The 24,112-nt window shown below is 38.4% G+C and overlaps 1 protein-coding gene across 5 annotated transcripts in view; it reads right to left on the bottom strand.

Moving 5' to 3' along the window:
• Positions 1–24,112, bottom strand: part of MATR3 (matrin 3) — a 32,243-nt gene extending 8,131 nt beyond the window's left edge. The window contains exons 1-8 of one of the 5 annotated variants that reach the window (XM_042446722.1): positions 23,969–24,104; positions 13,293–13,397; positions 9,481–10,542; positions 5,631–5,692; positions 3,100–3,141; positions 1,825–1,925; positions 953–1,005; positions 196–321 (exon numbers count right to left, since the gene is read on the bottom strand). In XM_042446722.1, coding sequence (XP_042302656.1) covers positions 196–321; positions 953–1,005; positions 1,825–1,925; positions 3,100–3,141; positions 5,631–5,692; positions 9,481–10,380 — 1,284 coding nt within the window. In that variant the 5' untranslated portion in view covers positions 10,381–10,542; positions 13,293–13,397; positions 23,969–24,104. Of the gene's footprint in view, positions 1–195; positions 322–952; positions 1,006–1,824; positions 1,926–3,099; positions 3,142–5,630; positions 5,693–6,024; positions 6,371–9,480; positions 10,543–13,292; positions 13,398–23,926 lie in introns of those variants that run through there. The other 4 variants (XM_042446651.1, XM_042446804.1, XM_042446965.1 and 1 more) reach the window with 4 other exon arrangements.

Raw genomic sequence — 24,112 nt, 5'->3', positions numbered from 1 at the left:
CCAGATCCCAAGAATATCTGGGGCCTCATGCTGCCCCCTTCTGGTTCAGCTATGTCATTTCACACAGGTTACTGCTGTTATACTATATATAATTCAAGAAACAACTTATCAAAGAACACTAGCTCAGTCTTTGCATTAATAATGTTTCAAATGAAGTGGAAAAATGATATTATCTAACAAGACTGTAATGTTTACCTCATTTATTTTGTTCAAGATTAGGTGATTTGTAATAATTCCAAATGGTTCAACAAGCTGCAGCAACTGGAATCTCAGGTTTTTCCCTCTCTGAAAATCCATAATGTGTACAACTCGGCTTGTTTCCTGTTAATGGCAGACAGCAGTGACTAGTATGTTAAGCAAAGTAAACATTAAAAAGTGCATCCTACTCCTATTTATTACAGGTTCCTTTAGCCACTTTTCTGATGAAAAATGATTAAAAAAAGAAAAGAAGCAGCTCACATCCTGGATTCACTTGAGATGCACAAGGTAAAGGGGAGGCAATCTTGACTAAACCTGAACGTAAATACATCCTCTGAAGGAAGGACTGCAAATGTCTGTACAGCCTTTCTAACATTTTTTGAATAGTATATTAGATTTGAGGATCCCATTAGTAGATCTTAGATAACTAGATATCCTGATGGGATCATCAAGTCTGTAGATAGTAGGGCCTCATATTCAGTTAACTTGCATTCTATACTTAAGCTCCTACTAAACTGGGCTGCATCACACCAGGATGGTGACAGAAAGCTTACAGGTCTGCATGATCTTCTTCTCAATACACTAATTCTATGCAAAAAATATTTTTGTATGGAATGTATTCACTTGTGTGAAGCTGCATTCTGAATTAATATAACCACCACAATGACAGGTAGACCCTCATTCCATTCAGGTAACAATACTGTAGTAACAACTAAACATATCTGGATACTTCAGCTTTGATTTCAATACTAACCACTCTGCCCTTGTGCAAGTGTCTTGGCCCTTGCATGCTTCCATTTCCAGCCCCTAGACATAAACATTGGGAGAGAAATGGACAGAGAGAAAAAGAAATAGTTATACAATTAGCAAGGTTCTTGATAATATGATGTATCATAATGTGAAAATTCCTTTAAACCATTTATGGAAAGCTCTTAATAAGACTATGACTGATTTTTTTGAAATTATGAACATGTTTTTATTACAAATAATACATGTGTTTCTTATATTTTCCCCTCTAAATGAAATGTGTAAGTGTCAAAGCACACAAATTCACAATTTCTGTGGGAAAACCTGGAAATGAGATTGACTTTGTTGAGTTCAGAAAGTGTACTATAGCAAAGGAGGCTTAAGCCACTAAGTCAAATTCTACCACCCAAATTTCTCAAATTCTTTAGCTTAAAAACAGACAAACCCCAAAGTATTCAGGAACCTTACAAGACTAATAGATATTTGGCATGGCACGTCTGATGATGTGTGCTGCATCAAAACTGATGCCCAATAAACTTTCATTACTCCTCTGTACCTCCACCATCAGACATTTCCCCCCAGATCCCCTCCCCCCCACCCAAAACACACAAACCTCTATGTGATACGGATATGGGTTTTCACTGGGTTTCTAGCCTTCCCAAGACTGCTTTAGGACCAGGAGAAATGTTTTATTGTCCCTGGAAGCGAATTGGAACTCTCTGGTTTCCTTACTTCTCAAAGCCTTTCCTGAGCCAAAATCAAGTGGGCTAAAAAGATAGTGAAACTGTTCTCCACACCTTGCTAGTGGTGAGGGTTTTGAGTGAAATTTTGAGATGTGATACGACTTTCCTTACTAAAGTATGCCTTTAATTTTATTACCTCTTGATCCAAGTGGTGGCCCTCCCAGATGAAATGGAGGTGGAGGTGGTCCCAAAATTCCCGGAGCTGGATTTGTGGATTGCAACATAAATGGATCACCCCTAGAGGTCACCCACAACAAAATGAAACCATGTTAGCCTTTAAAATAAAGCATAATCTTTCACATAAATTCCAGTAATTTTTTGTATGAGTAAGTGAATGGTAATAGATAAAAGTGTTCAGAGGTCCTGCTGCACCATTATTAACTATCATGTGTAGATACTAGTACAGGGATGGGACAACTGCAGCCCTCAGATCACATTTAGTCTTCAGGTTTGTTCCTCAGTTTCCCCCCCAAATAAATTTGCTATCATGATAAACTGAAGTTTAGTAGTAAGTACACTACAGTTAGCAGGGAACTCAATGATACTGATCCCTGTCACTGTATTGGCTATAGCTAGTATCACAGTCCATACCCCGGTCAAAACTCATTACTACAGCAGTGTATATAAAAACATTTAAGGTTCACTTATATATACACATACATTTTAATACAGCTAAGTGAAGCTAATACAATACTTTCTATTTGTTAATAATGAAATTAAACTTTCCAAATACTAACCAGCCAAGTTTTGACTAATAATTATTTTAAACTGAAATTTAAATATTAAAAATATATATTTATGTAATTATGAATCTCAGTTCTGAGGAAAAGATGAGATTTGAACAACAACAACATAATAATAATAATAATAATAATTCCATTAAATCCTTTCCCTTGGGCCATGTCCCTTGACTTTGCAACCCTTGAATACTCGCCCAACCTGAATAATGGGTCTCTTCACTGTGGAAATTGTCCACCCCTGTATTAGTACAGCCAGCTCTTAATAGCTGCAGGGGTTCCATCCCACCCCCCTCCATGGACACCAAAAACTGGGCCCTCATGTCTTGTAGTTGTTAATGGCAGTGCACCGTGCGCACGGCTGTGACCACGTGCATGTGTGGTCATTAGGAACAATAGGACAGGGTCATTCAGACATTTCTACACAGCATCACAAAGAAGAAAACATAAATATAATCCCCATCCTGCAAGATACTACTGAGGTTTAAAGCTATATGAATAGATCCCTGCTCACCAAGTCCTGAATTTCAGCACTCTAGCAGAAAGTTATTTCACCTAATCTCAGAATTTGTAACCATTAAACTACTGGGAATGAAGCTGGAAATTTCTTTTGATTTCATATGCCACCAATTTATTTCATTCTATTTGCAAAGTATATATATATTTTTACTTACAGCCCACGTCCAGAATCACTATCAGGGTTCCATTCAGGGTATCTTTAAAGGAAAAGCAGTCAGTTAGATCATTTCTGTAAATTAAATGTTATATCTAGAGAGATATTATACAGTTATATCTTCTCAGCATCAAAATTCTGAATGTAAAAATTAGAAGGTCACTTGTAAAATAGCTGCCTTCCCCCATACTGTCAATGTTAGTCCATATTTCTAACGTATTACTTTCCTGTAGTATTCTGTTGACCAAGTAACATGAAACCTGACAAGGAATATAATCCAGTGTTTTTTTTTTACAAGCAAATATAATCATTACTGAAAGAGCCAAAATCCACTGTATACTGTACATAGTTGGAAGTTGGTTCCATGTAAATCTCAATAATGTAAACTATTCTGAGTACTGTCTGTTATGTTAAACTCAAATGAATTGTTAAACTGACAGTATAATCAGTATCAAAATCAAATCTCACTATAACCAAAGTTTGCATGACAGAATACTTCTATTATAATCTGTCAACTAACCCAATAACATTTTATTATATGTTATGAAAGAATGCCCAGGCTAATTTTCAATTTTATTAAAGAAACATATGATGTATAGTCTGAACGGGGTAGAGAGACTGGAATAGTTACAGACTGAAGATGGTAGAACTCTAGGCTATAGAGTTACAACAGATTTCCAGTCGATTTTGGATCAATCAAAAGAAATCTTCTTTTACTACTAATGAGTGAAATCCATTGCCACAAGTTATTTTAACAGACACCCAATGGAACAGTTTTAAGAAAATTACAGCTGGCATCTTGCTAGTGAGATACATGTGTGTGTCCCTTTTTGGATAGAGGGAGAAGAATATTTTTTGCTCAAGCTTTGTAAAAAAACACCAACCAACCAACCAAACACAGCCATCCCAAACAAGCTCTTCTCATGCCTGGTGGCTGTCAACTGGGGGTAGGACCCCTGCTGCTCTCTCTTATTGGTGGGCAAGGGAAATAATTTAGACCATGAAAGTTCAGCTGTCCTGGGTTCCCATGGGAAGGAACAGATGGGTGCACTTCCTTTGACCCCGTGACCCGAGTGGAGACCAGTCGCTTTTTTATGGTCTTCTCCTCCAACAGTGACAGCAGTAGGGGCTACTCCCTGGGTATGACAGCTGCTAGGTGGGGGCAGGTGTAACTGCACATGTGGAGCTATGTGTAGGTGCAGGCTCTCAGTCTTTGTATGTTTAAAGATACAAAATACAGTGGACCCATCCTTGGTGGTTTGGTTTCAGGACCTCAGAGTGATGGAAAAAACCCACAGATGCTGAAGCCCCATTTTATCCAATGGGTGACAATGCATGTATCCAGATCCATATGCCACCAATGAATAATATGGGGTGTGGGAATCTACAGATTGCTAACCTGCCAATACAGACGGCCCACTATATTAAGTCTGATGAGCAGTCTGGAAGTTATCAAAATCCCTAGCTTAGAATCAAGTTTACACTAAAAGTGCAATGGTTTAGAAGTAACTAATATGTACTAAAAGTCACAAAGAAGCTGTTCTAACTTTTTAAAGAGAAGAGTACAGTGGGCCCTCTACATCTGTGAACTTGCCATCTGCAGATTTAAGCATTTGTGGGCGGCAAGCCTGCATTGCTAAGGAGGAGGAAGTGACAGGAGGCTAGGAGGAGGAAAAAGCTGTGGAGGAGGAAGAAGCGGGAGGAAGAGGCAAGAGGAGGTAGGAGGAGATGAGAGGAAGAAGCCACAGACAAGGAGGAGGAAGATGAGGAGGAGCAGCAAGGAGGAGGAAGGAAGAGGCAGGAGGAGGAAGCCACGGAAGAGGCAAGAGTAAGTAGGAGGAGGTGAGAGGAAGAGGAAGGAGCACAGAGGAGGAGAAGGATGAAGGAACAGAAGAAAGAGAGTGAAAGTAGCGGGAGGAAGATGAAGTGGTGGCGGTGGTCCCTTGCCGTTAACCACCTCAGGCAAAAGAAAGGAGGGAGGGAGAATGCATGAGGTAAAGTCCCACTGACCCCAATGGAATTTGAGCATCCATGGATTTTGGTATCCGGAACGGGGGCCCATTGTACTTACGGTTAAAATCTTGAATGGTATCTTTAACAGATTACAAAATTTGTAACAAAAAAAAAATATCTTTAAAACATTTAGACCTTCCTTTAAAGATCTGTCAGTAATCTTCTATACAGGGATAAATTCCAAAACTTTTAGTTGTTCTGTAACATTAATAAAGATCCAGCTGGGTTATGTGAAAGTCAAGCATAATTGATGTTTGGAGCTTTATTGTGCATATACAATATTGCTTTACTGTGGACATCACTAAAGTCTGAAACAAAAGAAGAAACTGATTTATGGAATGTTTCAAGCCAATATGATTTGCCTCTAGAGTAATTCATCTTGCAGATCTAATCTGTGTCACTGACACTGTTGAAATAAGCTAATTATTTTCAAGGTGTAGAAATGGAAATGGTTGTGTTTTCTGAAACAGTAAACAGCAATTAAAATAAAAGGGGATGTTTTAAATATTCAAATCATACATTTCAAGGAGAAGTTGACAACGTCGGCTGTGTGTTGCTCCATTGATATGCTGGTTCCACTCCTGTAGCAAAAGTACAAATGCCAAAATGATCAGGAACATAAAGTAGTAATTTTACACATATTCCCAACACCCAATGAATAATTTGCAAGTCCATCAAATTATTATGTGAAAAACCTAATGCTAACTACATTGCTAAGTGTAAAAATATCTTAAGATTTATACAGTGGGGCCCTGAAAGTGTCATCCAAATAAGGACTTATCTGCAATTCAACTGCAAAATGTTACCACAGAGGCAGAAAGGACTGACCCTAAGAAGGGCAAAAAAAAAAAAAAAAAAATTAGCATAACTGCAATTTACTCTTTATTCCCTCCCTCCACATTAGAATACATACCATGTTTTTCCAAAAGTGACTGTGTATTGTTGGAAAGACTTTCTGTGGCCACTCATATCACCTTAGAGAGCCAATTTTCAGCAAACACCCCCACCCCATCTTCTGCAGCCTTCTCTGCAATATTCCATTCTATTACACAAATTTCTCCCAATCCAGAGGAGAAACTTTCTGGGTCGCAAGGAGAGTGCACAAGGGGCATGGATGACTGGCAGAAATAAGGTGCCCCATTGTGCACAAGCAAAAATTTTTTTCTAATTTGGACACACATTTTTAAAGATTACAGAAATACAGTGGGACCTTGTTATCCGCTGAGGCTTGGTTTCAGGATCCCCGTGGATAACAAAATCCGTGGATGCTTGAGTCTGATTAAAAACAATGGCAGAGCAAAATGGTGTCCCTTATATAAAATTGAAAATCAAGGTTTGCTATCAGGAATTCATACTTTTTAAAAATATTTTCAAGACGTGGATGCTTGAATCCGTGGATAAAAAAATCCGTGTATAAGGCGGACTGACAGTATTAGAATAGGGTCTATAAAGATCAAGGAAAGCTAAAATCAAAGAACAGTTTGACATTCCTTGACAGGGAATAATATGAACTGATTAGGAATAGCTTCAAAAATATAATGAAAACTGGATTTTGGTATAAGTCAACCAAAGTTGCTTTTAGTGATATTAGGCCGTAGGATATTACGTAGCTGAAATAGACTGAAGATGCATCTAGAACCCTATCCTTAAGACAGCTGGGAAATAACAATAAAAAGCAGTGGCTTCTACACTGGTAATACCATTAAGATCAAGAAAGAATGCTGTCACACACAACAAAAAGTGCTAAAATCCACCCATTATTTTTTCACCTATGCTAGCACATGTGACAATGACTTCACTCTAGCAGAAGGACAGCTTTTGGGTTTCAAAGATAAAGGAAAAGAGGAAGAACACTTTTTCACAGCTACTGCTCATTCTTGCATTTTTCATAAGCTTCTAATAAAGGGAGCCTTCTAAGTATTAAGCCCATTCTATTTTTAGTTACCACGGGCTGGTGCAGACGTAGCTATGGCTAGGGAATCAGGAACATGCTAGAAGACCACAAAATCTCGTCCCTATTCAAGATTTTCCTATTGGCCTTAATTATCCTTAGGAGACATGTTCACACTAGCTGTTAACTGTCCTTAACCCTACAATGCTTCTGAACAAGTGTCAATCCTTGCTTAAAGGTGGGTAACAGTGTGCCAACCCATACTTAATCCACAGTTAAGACTGGCACAGGAAGAGCAGTGAAATGGGAGCATGAGATCTACAGTCTGTCCCCCAACCCGTTATCTACAAGAAAGGTGATAAGCTACGTAACAAATGCACTGGTTCCAAGACTCAGTAATTGAACTAAAAAACAAACAAACAAACAACAAGAAAATTAAAATCTTTAGTCCCTGCTCCATCTTTACTGTACAAGAGTTAACTTTTTGCTACTCTAAAATCTAACTGACTGCTTTTAGGCACATATATAGGTGTTTACTGGCAGGATTTTGTAATATTTACATAATATATACTTCCGGCTTATGTAGATTTTGGACCACAAAATACATTATCAGTGTTGTTTTCAGGAAATTTTTAAAACTGTAACTGTATGAACTAATTTCTCTAATTCAAAATAATTACGGAGCCACAAAAAGGCATTCTGAATAAGCTTAGAAATTCAGATAGCCTACACACCTTCTATTCACAGAAAGACTTTTATTTAAACCATTAAGGGACCTCAATAGTTAACTGAGCATATGAATATTTTGTTTGGTAAAACAAGGTGCTCCTTCTTGCTGTACCAGCACCAATACTCAGGACATTACTAAATATCTGGGCTCATCCTTTCTAAGCAAAAGGTTCCCAAAGACCTAAGGAGCTTTTCCAGGTTCCTTCCTTGCCCAGATACAACAGTTCTAACTCTCCTTTATAGCTGTGATTTGAGGCTAACAGAGGCCAGATATGTACATACTGTATCAACACATTTTCCATTAAGACATCTGCTTGTTCAAAGCTCTAAATATTATAAGCATAATTCAGCTAAAAATTCAGTTGAAAATATGTAATTTTTGGAACTGGTCACTTAACATACACCAGGTGGCTACAGATTACAATATGCTGAAGAGACAACTGTTTTGAGGGTAACACCTTCTGTTCAGAACAATTTGTCAAGATATAGGTGTAGAAGATAAACTTCATTATGTAAGTGTCAAAATTAGTTGCTTTGATTTCTGGTTTTGGAAGAAAAGGTGGGACATAAAAAAAATCTATTGCTATGATTTAAAAAAACCACCTGCACCTTTTCACTCCTGTGAGATTAGCCTCAGTGTAAGAAACAAAGATACTGTACTGAGAAAAACCTGCAAACTTTCAGAAGCAGAAGAATCAACCAGAGAAGTGAGATGAGGAAATGAAACAATTCTTTTTACTGTTTTAAAATAGTTGTTTCACCAAGATATTTTCCACAAGCAAGGGACATAGAAATCTGCACATCCTTCAGTTACTGTGAAGAAAGTGTTAGAGACAACCCAATGAAACAGTTAGAAGAAAGACTCTTACCTGTATTTTTTTGCCACAAGCTTTGAAAATAAAACATGAGCACAGCAATACCAATAGTTGGTTTTAGTATCCAAATGACAAACAGATGATGTAAAACAATTAGAAAACCTGAATAATTCACAATAGCTCTTTTGTTTGAGAACCAAATTATGAATGAAGAATGAAGCCTGATCACAATTTCAATAAAGATCTACTCTAAGTAGAGAATGCCAACAGAGTATGATACTGTACAACAGCAGTAGGCTAATGTTTGAGATTGTAAAAAGGGATAGATGTACTATGTAATAATAAAAAGTGAGTCTGAAGTGTTTAAGAAGGTTGTGAAAAGGGAGAAAAAATGAGACGTTTCAGGCACAGTATGAAAACAGTTTCAAAGTTCTTTTTAAAAAGCAAAAGAATGAACTTTTAAAAATGTGAACTACAACTCTGATATCGTGTTACTGGATACTACCTTAACTCATTCTCTTTCTCTCTGGCCATGGACAAGAGGGAAAAAGCAGAAATGTGTAAGACAGCTTAACTATCAAATCAGCAATCAAGACAGATGGGAAGGAATGCTGATTCCAGCCTGCAAATAACTACAAAACAAAATGAAACTGACTATCTTAAGCTAGAGTAAGATACTATGCAGACGCACAATATAAACTGACTAGATGATAAGTGACCTGGAATTCAGCCCATGTGAGTGAAACAATATATATTAGGGTAAATCCCTGTCTTCATGTGTTTGTTAATGACGTCTTGAAAATAAATCACGTCTTTTGTACGTGAACTCATGTAGGGTCTTTGTGTTAAGTACTCAGAACATAGAAAGTGAGGCAAGAAACAAGCAACAGGGACTATAAAGTAAAGAAAAATAAGCATCTGATGCTTAACTCACCTTATTAGAATGAACAGGCAAATCACAGATAGAGCACAGATGGGGATAAACCTTCGGTAAGAGTCCATGGAAGTCTTCAATATTGCTATCAGGAGGAGCGCCTCTTTTTTTCTCAAAGAGAGATCTCTCAGGGCCACGGCCCAATCTGTCATACTCACTGTCAAATTTACGATACTTATGCGAAGTTTCGCCATAGTAAGAGTCATCCCTACACCTTTCTCCATCTCTTAATCTCTCGTCTTCATAATCCATTCTGTCATAATAAACAGATTCTTGAGAACGACTTCCATGATCATAGTCAACCACTCGGCTGAGACTAGAAGCACGATCATCAAAGCTATCTCTTCTAAAATGCCTTTTCTCTTCCCAATCATCCCTAGGAACTCTGTATGGCGGCTCCCGTGCAGCTGATCTGCCATCTCTACCATAACTCAGTGATGGGCCTTCTTCAGCTCTCCTCCTTTTAAGTTGCAGAAGTATTTGAGGCAAGTTTTCAGGAGTGATCTTGTCCTCAGGATAACGACTCAGTTCATCTAAGTCTCTAGCAGACAGCCCGAAGCTGGCCAGAATGCTAGTGGCCTGCTCTGTATCTCCACGGTGCTGAGAAGACAGAGAGAGTGGGCCTCTATTTCCAATGTTAAATATAGACTGTAAGGCATGGGAAGATGGACTAGCAGAAGACAGCACACTATGAGCTCCTTGTTGATTCAATGAAGAACTCATTCCAAGATTCATTAAGCTAGCAAGGCGCGCCGTACCCGGGTTCATCCTTCCAAGAGATGCTGGCACACTTAAAGACTGGGTAGCAGCAGCAGCAAGAAGGCCTATTCCTGCAGAAAGGTCACGTCCATGACCTTGGGAATCCCTATTTAGAGCTGACTGGTGGAATGACTTGGACATTGCTGAACTATAGCTTGTCTATTATGGATCAAACTTTAGAAATGTCTGAAAAGAAAGCTCACTCTAGAAAACTAGGTAAACTTCACTTCAAAAAGGTAACGCCAAGAAAAGGGATCAATAATGACTGTTGATCTTCTTCAAGCTGAGAAACACACGACAGGTCTGTAGAAAAACAAGCAGTTTTAGTCATAAAACTCTTTATGCAGATGCAGTTTTAAAGTATGCATCATGTTGATCTAGAAACAATTTGAGACCTTACATGGCTTCATTATGTAGCTGCAATAGCCTGAAGATGCATCCAGAACCCTATCATATATAACTTTCATATAAAAACAGATTCCCCACCACCATTTTGACTTTAAATGTGCAGTTTTGTTTTGATGATAAATGATATTAAGTACCAGATGACTAGAAATGCCCGATTTCAAGCTTTTGTGTTAAAATGGTAGGGTGTACACATCTTATGTTATTGCTCTAGATTCAGGGAGGTGGCATAATGTGTCACTCAAGGAATCAAGAAATGTGTGTGTTGAAATTAAGCCTATACCATTATAGGAAAGGACAGAAGGAATTTGAGAGTAGCTGATATCTGGATATCTAATGAATGACTTACTAAATAAGACCAAGTAATTTCTACTCAGTAAAACTATGTTACTGATAAGACTTTAGTGAAGAATAGCATGTTTAACGTTTGCCAGGAAAACACAAGACTTCTTGATCAAATAACAGTTCATATACTGCTAGCATCGCATATGAACCATATCCACAAATTTTAATATTATATAATGAAGATTTGGCACATTAGTCTATACTATAAGATCTCAAGCCACTCACGGCCAAATCTCAACAATTAATAAATTGGGAGACCACAGATTTTTTTGAAGAAGAGAAATTCTGTGGCACTATCCCAATCAAACTTGTTCAAGGAACAGTGTGATATCTTTTGGATGATTCTAGATCTTTGGCTACAACCAACATTTGTTACAAGAGTACCATGACAAAGTGATATGGCTATTTTTAAAGGCTTTTATTCTTGAAGTATTTATTTTGTTCTACCTAAGCAACTAGTAAATACTGAAAAGTTAGCTGAATAATTTCTAAGTGGTCTTTTGAGAAGAGCTCATGAGATTATTCTAAGCACAAAGTGAATACATGAAAATACAGGCCTAAATTATTTAGGCACTTCTTAAAATACCACTGATAGCAATTTCATTGTACCTATTATGGAAGAATAGTTTAGGGATGGTGCCAACACAGTAGATAATTTTGAGGGAAAATATTTAATTACCAATTTTCCATTTAAAAGCAAACACTATGAAGCCTGAATTGCTGTTAAATGTATATCTTCTCAGAATTACACATTATGTTTCATTGTTAAGTGAAAAGTGTTGTAGACAATATTTCAATTTTTCTAAAGATCTGAGCTAGTGTTAAATTCTGCAATGATAAGATGCTTTACCATATGGATGTATACTTATATTGTCTGAAACGTTATAAGTAGTTACACACACAAAAGACAACATAGGAACTATTTTAATATACAACCCTCACATGTTGACACAGGGGGCTGCTTGTCACTACCTGGTTATAATAGTGACACAGTTAACACTAATTAAAACTATTTCATTGTTAACATTTGAAGTTTTTTTCCAACTGAATTGGGGGTGAGAAACTGAAAAGCATTGATGGAAGGGTAGAACTAGAAGAACAGTTCAGATACTGCAAGTGCAGAGCAGATGTCAACAGAAGCAGAAGAGAAAGAAAGATCAAATGTCAAGTGACAAACATACCATCCATGAAAGTGAAATTTTTTCTAAACAAAGTGATAGTCTAACTGTTCTGCATGTAATGCTAGCAATTACCAGCAATGCCACAGAAAGCTTTGTCATGAGAATTTTTCATACTTAGAAGACACAGTTCTTTTCAGGTTTGTAACAAACGATTTGCCAAGAGCAAATAAATTGCTTCCAGACTAGAAGGTGCAATACAAAATCACAACAGATGAATTTAGCCCTTTAAAAACCAGTGTAAATCCTAACATATTTCAGCATTTCTTGAGTTTGCACTTTCACAGCAATAGCAAAGCTACTGCTCATCTTTCCTGTTCACTTAGCTATCCACTTGACTAAATCCTATTTAATAGCTCACTGCATTTAACTTTAACTCTTGATAGATCCGAGACCCATTCACTGGCAAAAGTCAGTACATAACTATTAATATAATGCTTGAAGCAGTTTTTACTTAACAGAAAGGTTGAAAGTAAGGATAGGAGACTGGGGTTTTCCATATTCAAATACTCTCTCTTTGCAGAAATACAAGAATTAGGTGTTGTAATACACTTGCAAAGCAATGAGTCTTTGCAGATGTTCAGATGCCCTGTTACCATAGTAGTTCTTATGCACAAGTTTTTGGGTTGATTCTTAATAGTGGTAACAGATGGAAAGATTGAAAATAGTAAGACTTGACTCAAATTAAGCCTAAAGGGTATGGTAGATGGAATTTACATTCAGATCCAGTCCCTAAAGTCAAAGTTTCTTTGAAATAAGGACTAAGTTTGAGTCAATTAGTACTCTTCCACATATTCTACCAAGCTGGTTTTTCTGTGTTTCTTTCTTGTGGATAGGCATATCCATCCCCTTGAATTTAATTCAAGATATGAAAATCTACCAGAGAATGCTTTTCCTTAATTTCTAATTTAATAATTTCGGAATCATTACTTAAGATTTCCAAAGTTTCAGAACAAGAGTGTTTATTTGGATTCCAAGAAATATGTGAACATCTATGTATACACATGCGGACTTATTTGCAAGGCTGATTATTTTCCTTACAAAAAGCAAACCTCTGCACCTCTGATTTTAGTGAGTTGTTGAAGTTATTATACAATATCAGACCCAGGAGTATCTGAAGTGTACCTCCTGACAGAGTTGGACTGACCAGCAGATGGTTTCACTGCAAAGCCTGGTTTCCACACAAGCTGCAACTGCCCAGGCTTATTATGAAATCGATGTACTGTAAACCTACAAAGAAAAAGCAGACATCAGAAAAATCTTAGTATTAAATTCTTAAAATAGAATACTAAAAATGAGTTTGTGGTCTGATAAAAAATCGGATTGTGAAGGAGGAAAGAGGATAACCATAACAACATACTGTATAACACAGGCCTATTTTAGTTCTCTGAACTTCAACTGACTATATTGAATAACTAATGATTAAGACACATGACTAGAAAGAAATGTGAATGGATATATTCAGAACATATCTGGTCTAATGAGTTGAAAACAAAACATTGAAGAACAGGAAAAAGAGCTGCTGAGCTTATACTGTACCAGAAAGCAAATGGCCTATCTTTCAAGTTCAGAATCTGTTGAAAAGACATTGGCTTCAAATTCTACAATGTCGGTTCACCAACTTATATAAACATGAATGACCTCATACCACTAATACTTTGAACACTACAGAATAAGCTTCTTCAAATATAAGTAAAAAGGTTTTTGAATATGAGGAGAAAGATAGCATTAGACGATGGTGGAGTTTAAAGCATGATAGGAAGTAGGTATAAGCAAAGAAACTTACAAATAAGAATAGAACATCAAAATTTCTTCAAGCAGAATCAAATTAGTATCTAGCAGAATTCAGGAATTCCTTTAAGATATCTCATTGAAACCACATGCCAGACAAGATCCATATCATCTTACATTTGAACTTCATTAGAAATTCAGGGGGATGTGAACATGGACAAACAGGCTAACCACATAGGATGTGCTTATCCCACAATTAGGATATTCCTGGCCACAGACCGGAGAAAACTCCCACCTTAAGGGATATTCTAGAACCTGAAGGACCTCCATTACATAAAATGCCTACTGTCTTACAGTTTTCACTGAAAGAACAGAACTGGTTACACACTGGAAAAGACTAATAACCTAGCATGCAATAGGAATATGGCATAGAAGAATATGGGAGCATTTAATTATGGCCCCGTTCAAGCATCAGTGAGAGCCTAAAACAACACCTTTGATACACAGCATATCTTTAACGCAGCAAATGCGTCTCAGAATTCTGCCTGGAAAACTATCCAGGAAAAATGTATTGCTCTTACTTACTTCATAAAGCTTGGTTTGGACTACAGCCATCTATCAATTAACATAGCTTCTGACAAAGTAGCTCCTTTTTGCAAAGTCTTTTTATGAACGACCTACTCTGCTTGCTTTTTCTTCTTGTCCCACCTAGCTGAAGTTTTTATTTGTCATTGGGAGGATGGTGAAGGAAGGCTGGGGAAATGCAGGCATTCAGTGCTGGGTTGCAGCAGAGTGTGTCTGCAGTAAATAATAAAGCTAGTTGGGAAAGAATGTGGAAAGGTAAATAGCAACTGCCTCCAGAATCTCTTACTGAGTATGTATGGACAGGAAAAGAGAAAACATGAAAACAAACAAGTCTCCCTCACCAGTTACCACCAACAAGTTAAAAAAGCATGTGTTTGTTTATGTTTGCCTACCAAAATGGAAATCATAAGGAAAACTGAAGCTCATCCCTGGATGCATTTTGGAAGAATCTTGGAAGTAATTTCTAGAGACAGCATGTTTTTGTTTACATATGCAAGGCTTAACCGATTGCATGTGCACATTGTTTGTTTTGAATAAAAAGTTGACTGAAACATGTTGTAAATGTTCCTTTTGGTGGTATAGGAACTTATCCCTATTCCTTACTTGTTACTTCTGCTTCTGGGACCAAATTTTCTTTTAAAGTAGTAATGCCCAGGAACACATTTACCTCCTTCCTGGAAGTATTATACCTGTAGAAATTTTCACTTGTGTGGGAAATTAAAATTTCAGCATACTATTGTATATAACAAGAAACTATTATAAATACAATGCACCCGCATATGCTGGAAGCTGCGCCAGAAGCGGTGCCACGCGCCGGGAAAAGCAATGGCACATGAGGCACCACGCGCTGCCACGGACACGATCCCCATTGTCTTTAATGGGGCTCAAAGAATTTAATTTGCAGCTAGATATAAAAACAAAACAAAAAATAAAACACACAATCACAAAGTAAATAAAATTTCACACAAAGTGGAACCTTATTAAATTTTAACATTCTTTCAGTGTCAATACAATGAATCTACACACTCTAAACATAACCTGTCGACTTTGATCAAACACATTAGTATACCCTATGGCAAGGGATGTACTGTGCATGTGTGTGTCTATGTTTAAATATGTCTAACATTTATATATTTGACATATACAATTCCATTCCATCAAGAAGTGACTTAGGTCTTCTACAGGGATCACAATACACAAATGGACACTTGCATTTTGGTAGTTATGTTCCCATGTTCCAGTGGGAATTCAAAGTGCTGGTCATGACCTATAAAGCCCTATATGGATTAGGTCTAGTCTATTTGAAGAACCAGATCTCGCCATATGAACCTGCCAGAACACTAGTATCTTCAGGGGAAAGCTTTCTCTCGGTCCCACCACTACCACCAGTCTCCCTTGGTGAGGACATGAGAGAGACCCTTCTCGGTGGCTGCTCCCACCATCTGAAACTGCTAGGCTGGCCTCCTCCCTGCTTGCTTTTTTAAAAAGTAAGCCAAGATGTTTTTATTTCAGTAGGCGTTTAATATATTATAAACATACCAGGGTCATTTTTATGGAGTAGGCGTGTTTTAGTCATGCTTTTAACTTTTGTAAATTTAACTGTAATTTTATACTGTTTTTAGATTTTAATTGATTTACATTTTATTGTAATTCCTTTTTTAATAATGTTTTTATCTGTGGGTTGCCTTGGGTTCCTTCTGGAAGAAAGGAATCATACAAATGAAATAAATAAATAGGATGTGGTGGTGAAGGATCTTTCTCCTGAGCTTGTGAAGAAGTGATCCTTAGCCCTCTTTGCACCTGAACCTGGATAGTCAAAATATAATGGACCTGAGTTGGCACTATTATTAAGCTAGCATACATACAGTTTCAGTTCCATAATATTGTTTTGGTATGAAACCTTGTTCAGAAATAAAATTTTGTGTGATTACTCTGATATTTTGTGTATGTGATATATTTGCGTATATAAAACAGAACGCATTAATAAAACAAAACTGCTTTTAAGTAGAAATGAAACCCTCAATTGTACAAAATAAACTTTATTCTAAAATTGATTAAGCACTGTTGAAAAGCATTACTAATCCAACATTAAGCCTTAGGCATATGATGCTATTCAAGTTGCAATAGGGACTTTCCACCTCACAAAATCATAATCATGTGCATTTACCAAATAAGCCAAAGTGACAAGTTAAATGTTGTTGTTGTGTGACTACAAGTCATTTCTGACTTATGACAACCCTAATGTGAACGTATTGTGGGATTCTCTTGGCAAGATTTGCTTGCCCGGGGGGGGGGGACCTTTCCTTTGAGGCTGAGAATGTGTAACCTACCCAAGGTCACCCATAGGCTTTCAAGTTAAACATAGCTAAAAACATTTAACCTTTACCCCTTTCTTCAACCCACATCTTCTACAAGGCTCTCATTTTAAGTCTTTAATACTCACATTGTAATCGGGTTTTAACAATAACAACTGCATTCTTCACATGTCTTGTTACACTCTTCTGCCTCTATTGTTCTTTTTAGTATTTAGTGGCCTGTATTTGATTATTGAACTGTAGGGATGTATATTATTATTATTATTATTCTGCTTTTCTCCAAAATTGGGATTCAAAGCAGCTTAGAGTCTAAAAACACAGTACAATTAAAGGCTTACAAAACTGACAGTTAAAAAGGAATTTAACTACTACAATTTTATAAAAACAGAATACAGTTTTAAAAGATAAAAGCAATTAAAAACCATACACTTAAATTACTTCCCAATTCTCATGTACTAGACAGAGTCCAATACCTATTTGCTTCAAGGGAGCTATTCTGCAGCGTTGCCTCTTCAACCACACAAGGGTCCCTTAACTATTACGGTGGACTGGAGCTGCATTCTCTGTGGGTTCACATCACAGCTTCACTGTAACCTTTCAAGGTAGACTGATGGGGCCAACTGTGTACGTGATTACCAGTGCTATTTGATCAGGACTGATGGTAATTGATCAGGTGGGAAGGAACTGTGTGATAGTTCTTTGTATATTACAGCATGAAACCAATGAAACCTACATCTCTTTTCATGTCTACTCTAAAAGACAAAAGTCACCAGACTGCCTGGACTGCACTGTTTAATCAACACAATCAGATGAAAAGCACGTACAGTGTATACTCATATTACCTTAATAAGGAAGTATCAACTCATGAGTTAAGGCTGTTCAGCTCTCCAATAAGTTGAATTTTAAGAGCACAAAGTGTGTTTTATATATATTGTACCAATAATATTTCCAACATCCCTGTAGACAAGCCAATACCATTATCATGTTACAGATATGAATAGAACTGAAGCTGTGAGAATAGCTTGAAATTTGAGCCACAAGACACAGGCTTTCTTTTTAAAACTACTTTCATTCTTTCATACTAAGGGGGGGGGGGGGGGCTATTCTTTCCCCCAGAATGTTTTACAGAAAGCTGCAGAAAATGTAGAAATGTCAAATGGACCAGATATACTAACTCTGACACAGTGGCATAGTGCTTTGAACATTTGACTATGACTTTGGAGAGCAGGGGTTGATTCCCAGCTTGACCATAAAACCCACTGTGTGACCTCAGGGAAGTCACATGCTCTCAGCCACAGAGGAAGGCAACGGCAAATATCCTCTGGACAAATCTTGACAAGAAAACTCCATGATAAGTTTGCCATAAATTGGAAACGACTTGAAGGCACACAACAACAACAGCCACAACAACAACAACAACAACACTGTAGCTTTCTTCAACCAGGTGCTATTCAGGTGTCCTGGACTATAACCCCTGGAATCTCTGACCACTGGCCATGTCATCTGGGGCTGATAGAAACTGTACTCTCAAATGCATGGAGGCAACCAGATTGGGGAAGGCTTCTTTACTTAATATTCCCATTATATTTCACATAGAGATATTCAGGTAGTATAGTCTATGGTTAAGTTGTCCATGTGACTTGGTCAACCTACCAGCCAAATACGAACAAAGTGGTATGCCTCTTTCTCTTCCAGTTTATACTACCCTGGGAGAAGAACGTGGCTGGTTAAACAAAAAAGAGCACTCCTGTTAGGGAGTAAGGATGTTGTACTGTAGGTGGCTGTATCGCAATACTAAAGTCTGTCTTTGCAGGCCTGAAGACTTCAGATTCAAAAGCTGAGACCTCCAGTTGAAAGACCTCAGGCTTGGGAAATATCCCTGTCCAGGACTTTTCAGAATTGCTACCTCTCCAAGGGAATAAGTATCATGCCTTTTCACTCTCTTATCTGTAGAAGCAATGAAATACTACCAGAACAACAGACTGTTACCTGTCAGGAGGCAGTCTGCGCAGTCTGTGCTAGAATAAAACACCCTTTATTAGTCAAATTAACATCTTAGTTGTACTATATCAATAACAGCTACCTGGCTTGACTCTGAAATAATCTTCTCTAAAATTAGATTTCTGTGAGACCTGCTTCTGAAGTCACTGGATGCAACTGCAGACAACAGCTAATGTCTAATGTTAGGCTCCTTTATCAGGAGCCACCAAGAACTGCCCCCCGCATCCTACATCCTTTGAGTTGTGGAAACCAAATGGAAGTTTTGACTTCTGTCAAAAGCAGTGTATTCTAAAATTCTGGAAAAGCAAATCGAAAAAGAAACATCTTTTTGAAAGTATTACATAACAAGGCACTACTGAATAATTTTATTCTTGTATTTGATAGACTATAGACTGTGACACCCCCCCCCCGGGCTGCCATGTGCCAGGACCATATTCATGCCCACCGATTATGACTGTTTCTTTCCTTCTTGGAAACTTGTCACAGACTACCATACAATACTTTGTGGAGTGGCACCAGTCCCTGGATGATCACGATACAATCCATTCTCCTTCTTTTCAGAACTATGCCCATCATATTCAATGCAGTTTGCTGACAAGTAAGTGTAGAGAGGAGAGGAGTCACAATTACTACTAGGGAAGGAGGCAAAGTAGCAAGGTGACTAGATCTGGTGAACAATCTGACCCTTTCAGACGCCTTTGGGTCCCTGCCTTTAACTCTTTCAGACTCCCTGTGAAAAAGGACCACAATTGTGTTGACTGTCTTTCCTGGCAGCTTCTTCCACTTTGTTTATTTCTGGCACCCCAGACCACTATAGCAAGACACTCCTGGGCTAGATGCGCCACATCTGGTCTCCACAGCCCCTCCTGCTACCAATAAGGCTGGACTACATTCACAACTGGGCCTTAAATGGCAAAGCAGAAACTGTAGTTAAAAAAAAAGGTTGACCAGCCATACAAGCCCTAGTTGATTAATATATTAAATACATTTCTATACAGGATTGAAAATGTTTCTGAAGGTAACTTTGGTTTTAGATGTTACATGTATCTTTCCAAGTGTCATTCTGAAAGTTTTTCAAACTCAAAGTCTCCCTTTTGTGAGAGAAAACAGGTACAAAGAACTGTGTTGTGGGGCTTCTTAAAAAATAAACTGGCTGCCTGCTTGGGGCGTCTGCATCATTTAAGCTAGTGGCCATAACATCCAAGTTGCATTTTGCTACAGAAAACACAATTCACTGGTTGCAATACCTATCACACCAACAAACCCAAATTTTAAAAAGAATACAGCATGGCCTCAAATTTAGCCAACCGAGGTCTGACTCTCAATCAGATCATCAATCTGGACAAAACAACCTCATAGTCCCAGCACATAAAGAGAACTAAAGTAATAATCAGAAAGATTAGTGCTTAAGCTACTTCCCAACAGGCTTGGTCTCTCTTAACAAAAAAAGGAAAGCTTTTTGAAAAAAATACTGTACATGTAAGGAAACTTTCAGTCCAAGAAACCCTTTCATGTACACTGAAATGAATCCATCCAGCCCTCAGCTGACCTGGTCACTGAAAACTACTGTATATAAGTCGATCTCATGTCTAAGTCAAGGGCAGGTTTGAGGGCCAAAGTTATGAATTTTGATATGACCCATGGATATGTCGAGGGTAAAATCAGAGGCCTGTAACAAAAGATGTAAATGATGAAGGAAAGGGAAATAATGCCAAAGAACTTACAAAACTACAGAAGGCATTAAAGGCTGGATGGCTGAGAGAGTAGAGAGCAGTGTACGTAGGGAGTTTTGGAGATGTCTCATCTACAGGGTTGCCATGGGGCAGTGATGGTGAACCTTTTAGAGGCCGAGTGCCCAAACTGCAACACAAGACCCACTTATTTATTGCAAAGTGCCATGTCCCTCTGGCTTTCTAGTAACAAACTCTGTGCTGGGGAGATGGCACATATGCACACAGTGAGGGCTCTGAGTGTCACCTCTGACACACATGCCATAGGTTTGCCATCATTGCCATGGGTCGAGATCGACTCGAGGGTAGATAATAACAAAACAGAGCCTCCAGGATATTTTATGCTCTTACCTCTCACCAGAGGACAGTTCCTTTTTTAAATAAGACTTGAAGAACAATAGTTATATTGACCTGTTGATAAGTCGACTCAGGTTTTGGGGGGCAATTTTTTTGACTAACATTTCTAGACTCATACAGGAGTATATACAGTAAACACATTTTAATACTGAAAATGATCAGCACTGTCTTCTTCGATTTGTTTACATCCCACCTCCCTCCCAAACTGGAACTCAAAGTGACTTACAGTTTAAAAGAATACTATTAAAAACATACAAAAGTGAGCATTTAAACAGAGTTGAACCATTACAGTATTAAAACACATTGCTCCTGGAAAGAATACAATGCAATTAAAAAAAGAGATCAATGTGCTTAAGAGTGTCTTAGCCAGAAATGAAATAAACTATGGTCTGGTTGTGTGCAGAGCTAAGCATTTGAAAAGATAACAGATTGCATCAAGCCTACTGAACAAACTAACTATGGCCAGCAAGAAGTAGCAGTTACTCCAGTATGCCTCAGACGCTAGGAAGACAACAAAGGTACTACTGAAATACAATTCTGAGACATACATAGGCCTGATAAGTCTGGAAAATCAAACTCTATGTTTTGCCATGAGCCTTTCCAGCACCAGCAAGTATGGAAAGGGATCTTGCAGCTTTCCTAGGTTTAAGCCTCCTTCTTCTGATGCGCACTATATAGGTCTCTCCCTGGACTTTCCCCTCCACCTCTGAGGAAGGGGTGGCCTCAAGACTACAAAAGCTTTAAAGATCCCTTTGCATACTGGTGGTGCTGGAAAGGCTCATGGAAAAATGTAGATTTTGAGGAGGGATGTAGATATGGTAAGTGATGGCATCACAAAGGTGTTCTAGGAAAGACTTCCAAGACTCTGGGCTAATGAGGGAGAAATGGTGGAGAGCAGAATTCAAAGACATTTGGTCCAAAACAAACTGTGGAAATAATCCAGTTTGAGAGGGCTTTAACTGCCCTAGCTCCATGGTAGGGAACCCTGCGAGTTGTAGTTTATTGTGGTACCAGAATAAGAGAAGGCTACATGTATCACAAAACTACAGTTCCCAGAATTCCCTAGCACAGAGCCTCAAACTGGATTATTTCTGCAATGTGTTTTGGACCATAGCTGTGTTGTTAGTCTGGAAAATCAGCAGGCAAAGGGATGCATGTGATGAATTAGGCCCATGTTTAGGAAAGTCCGTGCTTCTCTCTTTCAGGTAGTCTCAAAGGTGCTACAAGATCCCTTTGCATAATAAATTGTTCTTCTTACAGCTTGGAAATGTTTGAGAGGTAATTTGCCTTATTACTTGCTCTACTGCTTTTTGGTTATTTTGCATTACTTTATTCAAAGGGGAAAACTCACTTAGGCTCAATGAGAATTACAGTATCTACAAATCCCTTGTCAAGATGCCTAAAATGGCCTTTCAAGCAAAGCTTATGCCTCTCTCTCAGTTGGTCTCCAAGGTGTTACAAGAACCCTTTCCACCCTTGAAATCCAGCAGACGCTGGCCTTGCTTAGATGGTGGCAGTCACAGGTGTATGTTTCCCTTCCACTATCCGCCTCTCTTTCCTTTGGCAGAAAATGCCAGAGACTTGGAGCAATTGCTAAAGGAAGTCAAGGAAGAAAATGCAAAGGCTGGTTTATGTGTCTGGGGGTTCAAGTCATTATGGTGACCCTACCATTCCTGTTTAAAAAAAGAAGAAATTACTAAGAAACTACCACTCCTGTTTAAATAGAAGAAGAAGAAGAAGAAGAAATTACAGAGGACCTAGCTACCAAAACGTATTTATTTAAGGAGGCGTTCAAGATGTTCATCATCACCAGGGTAGTTTTTAATGGGAGCATGTGTGTTTTAGTCACATTTTTAAACTTTTGTACACCTATACAGTATGTCAATTTTACACAGGTTTTATATGATTTAAACCGTTTTAAATTTCTATTGTAACATTTATTTATTTTAAATCTGCGAGTGCCTTGGGTCCCTTTCTAGGAAAAAGATGGCACACACAAATAAATAAATAAATAAATAAATAAATAGCACTCCTCTGTTTAAAAACATAGTAATAATAATAATGATGATGGTTTAATATGATTTTAATGCTTTTAAATTCCATTGTAATGTTTTATTTATTTATTTATTTAAAACCTGTGAGCCGCCTTGGGTCCCTTTCTGGGAGAAAGACGGCATACAAAAATAAACACCACTCCTCCGTTTAAAAACGTAACAATAATGATGGTTTTATATTATTTTGACGGCTTTAAATTTCTACTGTGGTGTTTTTAAATACGACTTCGACGGTTTTAAATTGCGATTGTAACTTTTTAATCTCGTTTTTATTTAATTATTTAAATCTGTGAGCCGCCTTGGGTCCTTTCCTGGGAGAAAGGCGGCATACAAAAACAAATAAATAAACACCACTTCTCTGTTTGAAAACAACAACAATAATGGTGGTTTTCCCATCTTCCCTTTTAAAATGGGAAAGCATTCCTCTAACCAACTGGATGGGCGAGAGAGAGAGAGGGGAAAGGGGGGGAAAGAGATAGCCCCTCATGAGCAGATAACATTTTCCTTTCATTTTAAACCCTCTATTTTACATTAGCCCAGTTGTCTTGTACTATTTATTTATTTACTTTCTCTATGCTGGATATATATATATATATATATATATATATATATATGTAAGCCGTAATAAAAACCAAGTCAAATCGACAGAGGGCCTCAGTTTTCCTCCAGAGGGAAGGAAAGGGAAACAAAGTAGTGGCGCCTCGCGTCGCGCCACTCGCGCATGCGCTCTACCTCACTTGCGCGCGAGAGAAAGAAAAAGAGAGCGCGCGCAACGACGCCAACCGCCGCCGCTCGCGCCGCCACTCTCCTCCGCGTCCTCAAACCCCCCTCCTTGCTTCCCTCAACGCCGACTGCGCATGCGCACGCGCGAGCTCCCCGAGGGTTCCAAACGCCGCCGCCATTTAGCCCCTCCCCCCTCCTCCCACCACAGAGCCTTGGTTTTTTTCACCTACGCAGACGATACTCCCCCCCCCTCACGCGCCTACCTCGCTAAGACAGAAACGAGCGCTTCCCTGATTGGCCCGTACCCCTGTCACAAGCAGAAGCTGGGGAAGCGGACCCCGGTGGAGGAAGAGAACAGGGGAAAGGCGTAGAAAGACCGCTGCGTTAGACTCCGCTCCCGCAACCGCTCGCCCTAGACCGCTAATCCGCCCGGCGCATGCGTCGTCGTC

This window comes from Sceloporus undulatus, chromosome 1, assembly GCF_019175285.1.
Source record: "Sceloporus undulatus isolate JIND9_A2432 ecotype Alabama chromosome 1, SceUnd_v1.1, whole genome shotgun sequence".
In the NCBI taxonomy this organism is placed as follows: domain Eukaryota; kingdom Metazoa; phylum Chordata; class Lepidosauria; order Squamata; family Phrynosomatidae; genus Sceloporus; species Sceloporus undulatus.
This window is presented reverse-complemented; position numbering and strand designations above follow the sequence as displayed.